The sequence below is a fragment of the Uloborus diversus genome, chromosome 7 (assembly GCF_026930045.1).
Source record: "Uloborus diversus isolate 005 chromosome 7, Udiv.v.3.1, whole genome shotgun sequence".
NCBI lineage: Eukaryota > Metazoa > Arthropoda > Arachnida > Araneae > Uloboridae > Uloborus > Uloborus diversus.
This window is the reverse complement of record NC_072737.1, coordinates 152,904,425-152,919,043: the sequence shown is the minus strand read 5'-3', so window position 1 is coordinate 152,919,043 and position 14,619 is coordinate 152,904,425. Positions and strand designations below refer to the sequence as shown.

The 14,619-nt window shown below is 33.2% G+C and overlaps 1 protein-coding gene across 2 annotated transcripts in view; it reads right to left on the bottom strand.

The window, feature by feature from the left end:
- The window catches only part of LOC129225654 (SPARC-like), a 113,906-nt gene that overhangs the window by 15,317 nt on the left and 83,970 nt on the right, over positions 1–14,619 (bottom strand). For both annotated transcript variants that reach the window (XM_054860126.1, XM_054860127.1), the window contains exons 2-4: positions 11,403–11,507; positions 8,368–8,491; positions 1,051–1,166 (exon numbers count right to left, since the gene is read on the bottom strand). In XM_054860126.1, coding sequence (XP_054716101.1) covers positions 1,051–1,166; positions 8,368–8,491; positions 11,403–11,483 — 321 coding nt within the window. In that variant the 5' untranslated portion in view covers positions 11,484–11,507. The remainder of the gene's footprint in view (positions 1–1,050; positions 1,167–8,367; positions 8,492–11,402; positions 11,508–14,619) is intronic.

Below are 14,619 nucleotides of genomic sequence, written 5' to 3'. Positions count from 1 at the left end.
CAATAACTGTACCAACTTTTTAAACCTTCATGTTCTGTTTCAACCCTGTTTTTTCCTGACTATTTAGCACAAGAAATTGACTAATCCTGCGTCCATCACAGTTCACCTATCAGATTTAAACTATACAAATATTAGAAAGACGAAACTACCCTTTTTGTAGATACCTCTAAAATGATGACGTAGTTTAATGGTACATGGATAGAATCTCACGTCCAACAATCAGACATTAAATTGCTTAATTTTTCAGAGTTGCGACAGATCAGGGAGATCAGGGGAAAGTCGGGGAACTTTATCACTCAGGGAAATATCGGGGAATTTTGAAAAAATAAGAAAAATGTAGGGAAAATTGATCAATGAAGAAAAAAAAAATTTTTCTTCGCAAAATGAAGTATTTTAATCCTCTACTAATTTTCCGCCAATTATTTGTTTTAAAAAAAATAAAATTAATGAGGTGCGATTATACAATGCTGTTATTTGTGCATCCTTTTATCTCAAGGACAAAGTATTCAATCTTAAGATGAGCTTCCTATGATTGCTTCTGTGTCTGTAAAGTTTATTTTAGCTAGCTTGAATTTTCCTTCCAAACATTCCATGCTACGTAAAATAAACAACCCTACAGGCAAATAGGAAGTTGTCATTAATGACTTTGCTCCATTGCCTTTACTCACAGCCTTGGAGTAATAAGCATACTGTTGTCACGATTTAAATAAAAGATCTTTGTTTTTTAAACTAATGCTGATAAAATCTTAAAAGTTATCACTAGGCTTTTAAATTTAATTGCTAAAATTGAGTTTTTCACTGAAAATCTTTTTTTTTTTTTTTTTGCCATGGTAATGGAGATTGAGGATACTTGATCCCCACTTTAGTTTTCCATTTTTTTCTCTGCTACAAATTATCAATTTTTTTCAAAAAAAAAGGAGAGGGGAGGGTAAAAAAATGAAATTTTGAAACACACACAACCGAAGCACTCTATCGCCTTATTACCCCATACGTAAATAACATACAACACAAAAGTACTTCAGAAAATCTTGAAAAAAAGTTCTAACGAACCTTTCTCCTTTCATCTGTTTCTTGTGGACATTCAGGGATGCAAACGCATTCTCCTTTTCCCTTATCGTTCACTTCACAAATTCTTCCCGCACCACATCGAACATTTAGACATGGATCTACAACAAAAGAAATGCAACTGTGTTATTTCGTTCCATTTGTAGGCTTCTTTCCCATAAAAGTAAAAAAAAAAACTAGTATGTTGTGGCCATCACGAAACTTTCTTCTATATATATATTTTTTTTCTGATCCCTCCCCATGCTTGACGAGGAAGCAATATTCCCAACAAAAACAAAATTACACATGCAAAAACTTGACGACTATCCCAATGTCTGAATTATTGCAAAAGCAAAGCAAAGAGCGAAAATTGAAAGTTATTTTAAAAGCCTTGCTTGAATTAATTACAAATATTTTATTTGTTAACAAACATAAGATGGCAACAGTTAAAAATTTTAAATCATTGAGATAATGTTTCCTATCATTTCCATACAATTAAAATCACGAGAAATACGCAGACGACAATCTATTACGAGTTATCTTTCTTATTGTTGCATTAATAAAAATATTTTTATTCGCAAAAAAAAAAAAAAAAAAAATTAACACCTCTTGGAGCGATCGGCGTCAAAATTGAACCAAAGCCTGTTTACATATGGATTCACATATATTCCAAATTTCAACCAGAACGTAGCATTACTTCTTGAGATAGGGCACTCAAAATGGAAAAAAAGAACGGGTGATTGCGCTACCCCCTTTTTAGCTGTTGACACAAAAATAAAATCAGTTCTTATACCCACTAAGGGCTACTTGCCGATACATTTTTCTTTCATTCCGTTCATTATTTCTTGAGATACAGCAGTCACAATTGACGACAAAAAACGTTCTATAGCTCAACCCCCGTTTGAGTTATTGACACCAAAATTGAATCAGCACCTGTTCCTGTTAATACCAACATATGGACCAAATTTTGTTTGATTCCGCCAGTTACTTCCTGAGGAATAGCAAGCACGCGTAACTCAAAAAACGTCCCATTGCTCCACCCCCCTTGGAGGAATTCGCGCCAAAAACTAATGGGCACAAGTTCACATAGGGGCACATATGTGTACTAAATATCGTTCGATTTCATGCGGTAGTTTTTGTTGTAGAGCGGCCACAAAAAACTGGTCACACACAGACGTGACACACATACACACACACATACACACACACACACAGAGACAGACAGACATTTTCCAAAAATGGTCGAAATGGACTCAGCACACCTCAAAACGTTCGAATCCGTCAAAATTCGAAATTCGAAAATTTGCACGAATCCAATACTTTCTTCTATATATTAGATATAGAAGAAAGTAAACTAGTATGTTGTGGCCATTACGAAACTTTCTTCTATAAATATTTTTCTTTTTTCTCTGATCCCTCCCCATGCTTGACGAGGAAGCAATATTACCAACAAAAACAAAATTACACATGAAACTAGTATGTTGTGGCCATCACGAAGCTTTCTTCTATATTTTTCTCTTTTTTTTTTTCTGATCCCTCCCCATGCTTGACGAGGAAGCAATATTCCCAACAAAAACAAAACTAGTATGTTGTGGCCATTACGAAACTTTCTTCTATATTTTTCTTTTTTTTTTTCTGATCCCTCCCCATGCTTGACGAGGAAGCAATATTCCCAACAAAAACAAAATTACACATGCAAAAACTTGACGACCATCCCAATGTCTGAATTATTGCAAAAGCAAAGCAAAGAGCGAAAATTGAAAGTTATTTTAAAAGCTTTGCTTGAATTAATTACAAATAGTTTATTTGTTAACAAACATAAGATGGCAACAGTTAAAAATTTTAAATCATTGAAATAATATTTCCGATCATTTCCATACAATTAAAATCACGAGAAATACGCAGACGACAATCTATCACGATTTATCTTTCTTATTGTTGCATTAATAAAGCTATTTTTATTCGCAAAAAAAAAAAAAAAAAAATCAACACCTCTTGGAGCGATTGGCGTCAAAATTGAACCAAAGCCTGTTTACGTATGGATTCACATATATTCCAAATTTCAACCAGAACGTAGCATTACTTCTTGAGATAGGGTACTCACAATGGAAAAAAAGAACGGGCGATTGCGCTACCCCCTTTTTAGCTGTTGACACCAAAATAAAATCAGCTCTTATACCCACTAAGGGCTACTTGCCGATAAATTTTTCTTTCATTCCGTTCATTATTTCTTGAGATACAGCAGTCACAATTGACGACCAAAAAAACGTTCTATAGCTCAACCCCCGTTTGAGTTATTGACACCAAAATTGAATCAGCACCTGTTCCTAGTATTGGCAACATATGGACCAAATTTTGTTTGATTCCGCCAGTTACTTCCTGAGGAATAGCAAGCACGCGTAACTCAAAAAACGTCCGATTGCTCCACCCCCTTGGAGGAATTCGCGCCAAAAACCAATGGGCACAAGTTCACATACGGGCACATATGTGTACAAAATTTCGTTCGATTTCATGCGGCAGTTTTTGCTGTAGAGCGGCCACAAAAAACTGGTCACACACAGACGTGACACACATACATACACACACACACATACATACATACATACACACATACACACAGACAGACAGACATTTTCCAAAAATAGTCGAAATGAACTCAGCACACCTCAAAACGTTCGAATCCGTCAAAATTCGAAATTCGAAAATTTGCACGAATCCAATACTTTCTTCTATATATTAGATATAGAAGAAAGTAATTACACATGCAAAAACTTGACGATCATCCCAATGTCTGCATTATTGCAAAAGCAAAGCAAAGAGCGAAAATTGAAAGTTATTTTAAAAGCCTTGCTTGAATTAATTACAAATATTTTATTTGTTAACAAACATAAGATGGCAACAGTTAAAAATTTTAAATCATTGAAATAATATTTTCGATCATTTCCATACAATTAAAATCACGAGAAATAAGCAGACGATAATCTATTACGATTTATCTTTCTTATTGTTGCACTAATAAAGCTATTTTTATTCGCTTAAAAATAATGATAATAAAAATAAATCAGCACCTCTTGGCGCGATTGGCGCCAAAATTGAACCAAAGCCTGTTTACATATGGATTCACATATATTCCAAATTTCAACCAGAACGTAGCATTACTTTTTGAGATAGGGCACTCACAATGGAAAAAAAGAACGGGCGATTGTGCTACCCCCTTTTTAGCTGTTGACACCAAAATAAAATCAGCTTTTATACCCACTAAGGGCTACTTGCCGATAAATTTTTCTTTCATTCCGTTCATTATTTCTTGAGATACAGCAGTCACAATTGACGACAAAAAACGTTCTATAGCTCAACCTCCGTTTGAGTTATTGACACCATAATTGACTCAGCACCTGTTTCTGTTACTGGCAACATATGGACCAAATTTTGTTTGATTCTGCCAGTTACTTCCTGAGGAATAGCAATCACGCGTAACTCAAAAAACGTCCCATTGCTCCACCCCCCTTGGAGGAATTCGCGCCAAAAACCAATGGGCACAAGTTCACATAGGGGCACATATGTGTACCAAGTTTCGTTCGATTTCATGCGGTAGTTTTTGCTGTAGAGCGGCCACAAAAAACTGGTCGCACACAGACGTGACACACATACACACACACACACACATACACACAGACAGACAGACATTTTCCAAAAATAGTCGAAATGGACTCAGCACACCTCAAAACGTTCGAATCCGTCAAAATTCGAAATTCGAAAATTTGCACGAATCCAATACTTTCTTCTATATATTAGATATAGAAGAAAGTAAAAACTTGACGACCATCCCAATGTCTGCATTATTGCAAAAGTAAAGCAAAGAGCGAAAATTGAAAGTTATTTTAAAAGCCTTGCTTGAATTAATTACAAATATTTTATTTGTTAACAAACGTAAGATGGCAACAGTTAAAAATTTTAAATCATTGAAATAATATTTCCGATCATTTCCATACATAGACTAATAATAAGAGTAGACCGAGCTTTCTCAGACTTGCTGATGAAAAAATTGGTTCATGGATGCATCATGTGACTGGTGGAAAGGCTTGGCGAAAACTTTGGCAGCATGGTTGCTAGATGGCAACATTATCTATAGTTTGGCACTCGACATGTATTTTAAGACGTAATGTATTTTCATCATAATTTTTTTCCAGGTGCAGAGATTGAACTGTTTTTCTTTTAGTTATGCATTATTTTGACATTAGTAATTCGCAACTCCAACGAACTATAGGGGGCACTGAAGTCACTGTCTAATGGCGGAATTGAAAACTACAACAAACGCACATGGTAACGAAGAAAATGCTAAAAGTGTTGTGATTTTTGTTCGTACGTATGATTTTTTCGCTTTATTCTTTTAAAATTAATTTTCAAAGTCTTGTGGATATTCTGGCCCACGTAGAAAGAAATGAGAATTCAAGAAGCATTACTAAACGTCAAAGATTCATGCAAACTACGTAGTTCGTAGTTCTAAGCAGCTATTTCCACGATGTTGAATTCGATATTTATCAATTCTTGATAAAACTAAATAATAATTGTGGCCTGACAAGAATAACAATTAATGATAGAAAATTCAATGTGACATTACAAATTGTTATCGAAAGAAGATGATACTTTTTTGCCTTGCTTGGCTAGCGCTTATTTTTTTTCCATTTGTAGTTGAGTTATTTCTCTCGAATTCCCGAATCGGTTCATTTAAAAATTTTCTGTTTCGATTTTTCTAATTTCTGAGTTACGATTTAATTGTGTCATGTTATGCAAATCATCAACAAAATTCTCACGGATATATGGTGGTAGTTTTCTTTTCAGTTGATTGACCATTATTTCCTTTCACTTATCGAATTCTGTAATCTTACTACCATTTTATTCCACTCATGATAAAAATTAAAAATGGTTTAACTAAAAACGCGAAATTTCGCCAAGGCTACTTTGCTCGCACAATACTAAAAATTAATAACCCTAAACAAATTTGGCGAAACCTTTCAGCTGAGAATAAAAGGAATAAAGTAAATTCTTTCTCGGTTATTCATTTTGTTCTACGATAATATATTCAAGAAAATATTTTGCATACTGTCCATTCCAACTAAATGCTGCTGTAAAATATGGTAAGTTTAATTAATTTAAGATTAAAAAAAACCCCATATTCTTACAAATTCATACAAAACAATAAAAAATTTTACCTGGTATAACGTTATCCAATTTTGTTAATCCAGAGTTTTCTTGTTTACGCTTCCACCATTTAATACTTTTTTGAAAGAAATAAGGAAAACTAACATTATTTTGAGAAGCTCGAGAATACTACTAAGGGACGAATTAATTTCTGTTGTTGAAGGCGTTCTTAGACATGTTGAATGCGTTACTCAGAACAAACTGACCGCGTTTACGTCAACAGACACACGTGATGCGCAACGTGGCAATGTTTTAGGTGCAGACGCAGTTTTATAAATCACCGCAAGGTAGCGTATTCGAGCGCTGGAGTTCCGAATTAGTTTTTGATCAGTTTTCAGTAACTTTTATTTCATTTGGAACTGCTACGTCAGCGTTGGCGTGAACTTAATGGCGTAAACGTTTTGCGTTAACGCAAAATATTTCTAATCGGTATCTTAAATTGAAATTGTGGGTAAAAGTCTTACCGTTTACCGATTCGTTTTGGGCACTTGCATCTTTAATTGCTTACAGAGTCATTGAAATTGACTAAATAAAATGCACAATACTATCTAAACGAAAAACTCACTATATTAACAAAATATTTACAACTTAGAATAACAAATTTACAAATAGGATTTCATAAAAGCTCATTCTTCCGTGTTCCATCAATTCTATTTATTTTATTTCTCGATCGCGTTGATCGTCTGCTTCGATCAACGCCCGCTGTTGCTAGGATATCCACCAGTCACATGGTTTGGTTTATGAGCAGCAAAAGGGTTGCCATAGCTCGGTCTACTCTTATTATTAGTCTATGTTTCCATACAATTACTAGTATGTTGTGGCCATCACGAAACTTTCTTCTATATTTTTCTTTTCTTTTTTTTTTTTCTGATCCCTCCCCATGCTTGACGAGGAAGCAATATTCCCAACAAAAACAAAATTACACATGCAAAAACTTGACGGCTATCCCAATGTCTGAATTATTGCAAAAGCAAAGCAAAGAGCGAAAATTGAAAGTTATTTTAAAAGCCTTGCTTGAATTAATTACAAATATTTTATTTGTTAACAAACATAAGATGGCAACAGTTAAAAATTTTAAATCATTGAGATAATATTTCCTATCATTTCCATACAATTAAAATCACGAGAAATACGCAGACGACAATCTATTACGATTTATCTTTCTTATTGTTGCATTAATAAAAATATTTTTATTCGCAAAAAAAAAAAAAAAAATCAACACCTATTGGAGCGATTGGCGTCAAAATTGAACCAAAGCCTGTTTACATATGGATTCACATATATTCCAAATTTCAACCAGAACGTAGCATTACTTCTTGAGATAGGGCACTCAAAATGGAAAAAAGGAACGGGTGATTGCGCTACCCCCTTTTTAGCTGTTGACACAAAAATAAAATCAGTTCTTATACCCACTAAGGGCTACTTGCCGATAAATTTTTCTTTCATTCCGTTCATTATTTCTTGAGATACAGCAGTCACAATTGACGACAAAAAACGTTCTATAGCTCAACCCCCGTTTGAGTTATTGACACCAAAATTGAATCAGCACCTGTTCCTGTTAATACCAACATATGGACCAAATTTTGTTTGATTCCGCCAGTTACTTCCTGAGGAATAGCAAGCACGCGTAACTCGAAAAACGTCCCATTGCTCCACCCCCCTTGGAGGAATTCGCGCCAAAAACTAATGGGCACAAGTTCACATAGGGGCACATATGTGTACTAAATTTCGTTCGATTTCATGCGGTAGTTTTTGTTGTAGAGCGGCCACAAAAAACTGGTCACACACAGACGTGACACACACACACACACACACACAAACAGACAGACATTTTCCAAAAATGGTCGAAATGGACTCAGCACACCTCAAAACGTTCGAATCCGTCAAAATTCGAAATTCGAAATTTTGCATGAATCCAATACTTTTTTCTATATATTAGATATAGAAGAAAGTAAAAAAACGTGAAAGGAGGCTTAAACGTATCATAAAAATATTGCTAAATGCAAAAATAATAATAATAATAATAATAATAATAACAAGAATAACTTTTAAAATTAAATAAATATTGCATAGTAAGAAAAAAAAAAATCTGTTGATGATGACGATGTTTGTTTCACCCACCTTCAACATATCCTCCCCTGATCTCATTTTCAGATGACTTCTCTGAACTAGAGTCATCTATTTCATTCAGGTTTTCATCCTCTTCTATGAGATCCAACTGATCCTTCTCTGCTACTTCATTGATCTGAAAAGTATGAAGGAGAAATATAATATACAGTCAAATATGCATCTTTTCTCTGATGAACACAACAAGCATAAAACACATGTTATGTATATAAAAATCAGACATGGGTATGTGTTCGATTACTATTTAATTGTCATACGAAAACGTAATCAAGCCTTGTCAAACCATTTTAATTGGACCACAGAGCGATTGAAAATCCAGAATTATGATTTGAATGTTAGTAAAACCTAATTGGCACATACTTATCCCTATAGTGGGGAAAAATTAGTGATGTGGGGAGAAAAAATGTTCACTACATTTTACTAAAACATTTTCAGTGTCATGAAGTCACTTTTTTAGTGTTTTTTTTGCTTGATTAACTTCAGCTTCATTCAAACAAAATCATATTTTTATTCCAACTTTGTACGGAGCATGCGTAACACTGTTTACTTCGTTTTCTTAAGTTTTATTCATTGCTTCATTTAATAATAATAGCAAGACACTCAACTCACAGAAGATGGATAACCCTTGTTAGAAAGAGAATACTGAGATAATTTTAGAGCCGAAAAGATGGCATTATTTAGTTTTAATTATAAAGGGACTTTTTCTCACTTAAACAGCAGTTGGTTGTGATTAAAAAAGTTCTACTATGTATAAATCTTTTTTTAAATTTCTTAATTTTGGCAGTGAGAAGCAAAATAATGTAAATTGACTTTTTAAAATTTTAAATAAAATGCGCTCAAAGTTCAAAGCATAGGTAGACTCAGGGATGTCACTCTCCTCCATGTTCAATTGCGCAAATCCCCCCCCCCCCCCAAAAAAATCTCAACCCTCTTTGCCTTTTTATATTTTCGCTCTCTTTTTTTATTTATTTTTTTTTAAAATAATTTTATTAATTGATGAATTTATTTTTATTACTAGTGGTACCCGCACGGCTTTGCCCGCAGTAGAAAATCAAAAGGTCATTTGGTTCGCCTGTATATTTACAAATGGATGATAAATTTCTCGCCAATTGGCTATGTTCATTCGCTCTCCCATTCCACGTCATGATAATTTCGTAATTTACTCGTCCATCTTATGATAATTTTCTCCGGAAACTGTTCTTGAAATTGAAATAGAAAAGAACAAAATCGAATTTTCGAAAAATCGCTTCGAGGTGCACACCCCCATGCTACAAACTAACTTTGTGCCAAATTTCATGAAAATCTGCCTCACGGTCTAGGCGCTATGCGCGTCACAGAGATCCAGACATCTTGACAGAGAGACTTGGAGCTTTATTATTAGTAAAGATAAAGATTATTGTAATTATTATTTTACTAGAAAAGGTCTGTGCTACGCCAATGACATACACACACACGACACAAACTAAATTAATTAGTGAAATTTAAAAAACAGAATAAAATAAAGTAGAATAAGCAATAAAAAGTTTTAAATAAAGAAAAAAAATTTAAAATATCTCCCCCCACCCTAAAAAAAATGATGGCTCAACTTGCGCCATAATCAATTCCCTGTGGGCACCCCTGGGTAGACTTTCGTTTAAAATTTTCTAAATCATGCAGTATAGCAGCACACCCTATCAGGATTACTATTGCCATCTCTTTTCCTAAAGCTGATACTGAAGAACATCCCTGCAAAACCAAACTTAAAAGGTCGAAGGATAAATTGTTTAACTGTTCAAAACATTGTATTGAGTTTGATGGATTCTATTTTGAATAAATATTACCATGCTTTATTTTTATTCTATCTCTAAAACGTCCGGGTAATTTTAGATCACACTGTGTATTTTAAATTCTTAGAAAGTTTAAAATTGTATTTCTATGTTATCGAAAGTTAGTAACACCAACCGATTGCACAAATTGTTGTGTTTGTGCTATGTCAAAGTTATCCTAAAATGAGAAAAACGTGTGACAACTTTGTGCAATCAGGTCTAATAACGGAAACGATTATTTCAATAATGTTTGCTGTTTTCCTGTAATATATGGTTTTATAGCTTTGAGAACATTTGTTTGACGTTTTTTTAAACATCAGGAAAAGCAATAAGAGGTTATTTTTGCTTTTTTTTTTTTTTTGATTTTGAAGACTTAGTCAATTCCTTCGACTGGTACCTTTTTTGGTTAAATTCAAAATGCTATTGGAGGTTTTTTTTTAATTAAACAAAATGAAGTTCCTCGAAAATTAGTCCAAAATTTTTAAGAAACTGTTCAAGTGTCAAAAAATATTTACCACAGTAGTTTGATAAAATTTAACATTTGTGTTGGAATTTAAATATAAATGTTGACACAAAAGTAACCTTTTTTATTCAAGCAAAAACTTGAGAAATTAATAAATAAAGGCAAAAATTCCAATAAAATAAAAAATAAATGAATAAAATAAAAAACAGAGTTCAATCTTTTTGGATAAGAAAAATGTTGTAGCACAAAACTGACACGTTCATGTGCTCATCATTGGGCCACTTGACCACATTCTCCACCCTATCCCCCTGCTAGTTGATTTTTTATATCCAAGATATCAGGTTAAAATTAACTACCCAAACACAAATAACTTATGCCGACTATAATCTTAAATTTTAAGTCTTAATAATTCAAAAGAGCAAAATATTTTGGCATATGAATGAATTTTAGAGGCTGTCCATAAACGATGTCACTTTTTTGTTCTTTGCAACCTTTTTGACCCCTCATTCCCTCCCTTTTGTTACAAAGTGTCACACTTTACCTTACCCCCCTCCCCTTGTCACATGTCACGCTAATTTTCATTTACAAATTGTTAAACAAAAATATGTGATGCCACAATTTTGCATGATTGATGCCCCTTTCCAACAAACTGTCATTATCTCTCGAATCTCCATCAAAGCGTGCCATGATTTGTGGAGGCAGCCTTCATAGCAAATACTAGTAAACGAAAACTAACTAGTTAACGAAAAAACGATACGTACTTGAGGAATATCTTTCGCAATCGCAATAGAGAGTAATATTGAAATTCCTACTAAGTACAGCAGCCTTTTCTGAAGCTTCATCTTCACCACGCCTTCCTGTTTCACCTAAAAAAGAAATTCTATTATTAGGCTGTGCTTCTGCCACCCTCAACTCTTCAGTTAAACACTATGTTAAATTTAAAATATACCCTTCTCGAATAATCCTACAATAGTGAAATTCTAAAAGGCCACCTTCCGAAACTAAAGATCTTGTTTCCAAATTGCGTAAGATAAAATTTTCAAAAATTGACTTTTCAGTGAAAAAGATAGCACACACATCTACTAACAGTGGTGGCAATTCGGGGGGGGGGGGGGCACACTTTGTATGAGAAATTTATTTATTTTACTTTCCAATTTAGAAACCAGAACTAGAAATTATAAAAAAAAGCAGAAATGTCAAAATATCCAGATCATAATTATTTGTGTTACTTTGTATATCTGTTTACAAAACATTATTTAGCACAAGGTGTTTTTTTTAGTTTATGTATTCACTGTTTAGAAATTAGTAAACCAATTGTTTTACTTAAACAAGCCATACTTGCTTAATGAAATTATTACCAAGTGTTTGTGACATCTCAGAATACTTCGGTGTAAATAATGTAAGCCTAATTCATGTCGAAGTATTTCTTCGGGGAAAGTTATTGTGTACATTATTCATCAAAATCTTCAAAGAAAAACGAGAATTAAGTTGTTAAATGTACATCGCGTACCACTCATATGCTCTCGAAACCAGCCTTAGCAAAATTTCGTAGTTTTTTCCCTTTTTTTCCTTGCATTTTTTTTTTTTTTGCTGCCGCTAAAAATCCAATGGCTTTTAGTTGTCTTTTTTTGCCACCCCCCCCCCCCCCCCGAGTCCCTATCGCCGCCTCCGTCTGCTAATGTGTTCACAATAGGTGCTTCAAACAATGTTAAATTGTATTCAAAACAGAAGGGCAATTCTACAGAAAAGGGGAAAAGGTGGCAGAATTTTAAAATAATCTTTTTCTCACAATTTTGGTATCAATGGAAAGGTAATTATCTGAAGTGTATGGAAATAACAAAAATATGCAACAAAAGCAAAATTAATTAGAGTTCTGAGGCTTCAAATCGGGTTGTTATGATCATGTTCTTACGAGTAACTTTTTTATACGACTTAAGAATGGTTGTTTGATACTTACATTGTCGCATTTTTCAAATATTCTCTCTAAAATATGCTTCTCAGAACTCTCTAGAAGAGTTATATACAAAAAAAAAAAAAAAAAAATTGCACTTTACCTGCAAAATTTAATTTTTAGGGATTTTTTCATATAAGGCATTTTTGTAATTCTACGTCCGACACCAAATTGGCTGAAAGTTTATATTATGTAAAACTGAGTGGAGATTTTTACAAAATATTTTGTCTGCAAATAAAGATTTTATATGCAATTAAAAATAATTATTTAAATTAAATTTCAAAAAACTAGTTATGCTTAAATAAATGGTCAGAAAAATTTCTACGTCCGACACCGATATTTTCCTAACTGAAACTAGGTTTATAAGTATACGAAAATTCCTGGTTAAATTAAATAATTCACACATGCTATTCATGCCCAATTATGTATTTATATTTATATTTTACATAACATAAATTTAAAGAACATATACACAATATTTTGACTGGGGAAAATATCTGAAGATAAGAAATGAGTCTCATATGTTTATCAATAGCGATTAAAGTAGTTATGTATAAAATTATGAATATTTAAGAAGCATTAGGGTTTTCAGTTCAAAAATAACACTCCTCTCTTCCCCAGTTTTCACTTAAAAACTCTCAGGTATTTTTGGTGAACCCACAACAACCCTGTTTGTGCCTGAGCATGCTCAGTTTCGTTTTCAACAATTTGTAACCAACATCCAAATTTCTTATTATTTGTTAATAAGTTAGATTTTTCTTCATTAAAGTTCTACAAATCAATCTTCATTTCTTTTCACCCTAGAGATTGAGTTTTTTGTTGTTCACATAGAAATTGTAAAAAAAAAAAAAAAAAATTGACAAAATGCGTCTAATCTCTCTTGTTCTCATTATAGTTTTTTCCTTATTTTATGAGTGAAGACTTAAAATACAAATTTCCTGGAATGGTATACAGATATTGATACATTAGGGGTGTCTATCTCCCTAAAAGCAACGAGATCCCCCCCCCCCCAAATCCCTCAAGAACACCCAGAAGAATAATATTTTGTCAGAAAAACAAAGAAATGTCTTGAAAAACATTCCTTGTAAACAAGTTCTATGACATAACTTGGGCCATGACCCCCCCCCCCCCAATTCCTACATTCTTTTTGCATAAAATTTTTAGTTTCAAATTATTTCAATTTTCACAAAATTATTTGATTTTTCACAAAAAATGGAGCCCTGGGAAAAATTCTGCACAGATTCCTGTTATGCATATTTTTCCCTTTTTTTATGCTTTAAAATACCATAATATATAATTCCATAAACAAATTAAGAGTTAAACAGCTTTTTAAGATGTTTTTTTCATGTCGGATGTTGTCTGCTTTGCACATTCTACGTCCGACACCAACTATTCTACGTCCGACACCAACTATTCTACGTCCGACACCAAGGGAAAAAAAAATTGTGCTATTTATCCGTGAATTAATTTGGTGAAAAAGGAAAAATTATTCATATTTCAGCTTTACTTTTCAACATTCAAGAAGTCAAAAAATCTGAAAACAGTTCATTGAGCTGAAACTTTGGTTTTTTCAGCGTACGTCAATTTTCAGTTCCCCTTTCATCTACGTCCGACACCATGAGGTTTTTTATTTTTAATATTTATAGTTTGAATTTTTTTTTCAGAAATTCTATAAGTTTTTATATTGTTCCTACATACATAAGTATTGAGAAAAAAAATTGGCTCAGTTCATCCATTTTAACTCTGAAAAATATGAACCTTTATTGGTAAATTTCGTGCAAATTCTACGTCTGACACAGTGGAATTGCCCAGAAGGTGGAATTCCCATTTTCCCTCCAAAAGAATCAAGTTACGTACATTGCTCCAAAAAGGATTAAAAAACACAATACGGGTTATCTCAGGGGCGGAGGTTATTGGATTTTTTTATTCGTTGTTTCTCTTTAGATTTTTTTTTAAAACTAAAAATTACATATTTTTCCTCACAGTGGTCAGACAATAAAACTTAATATTTTTATTATAGCTTAAAA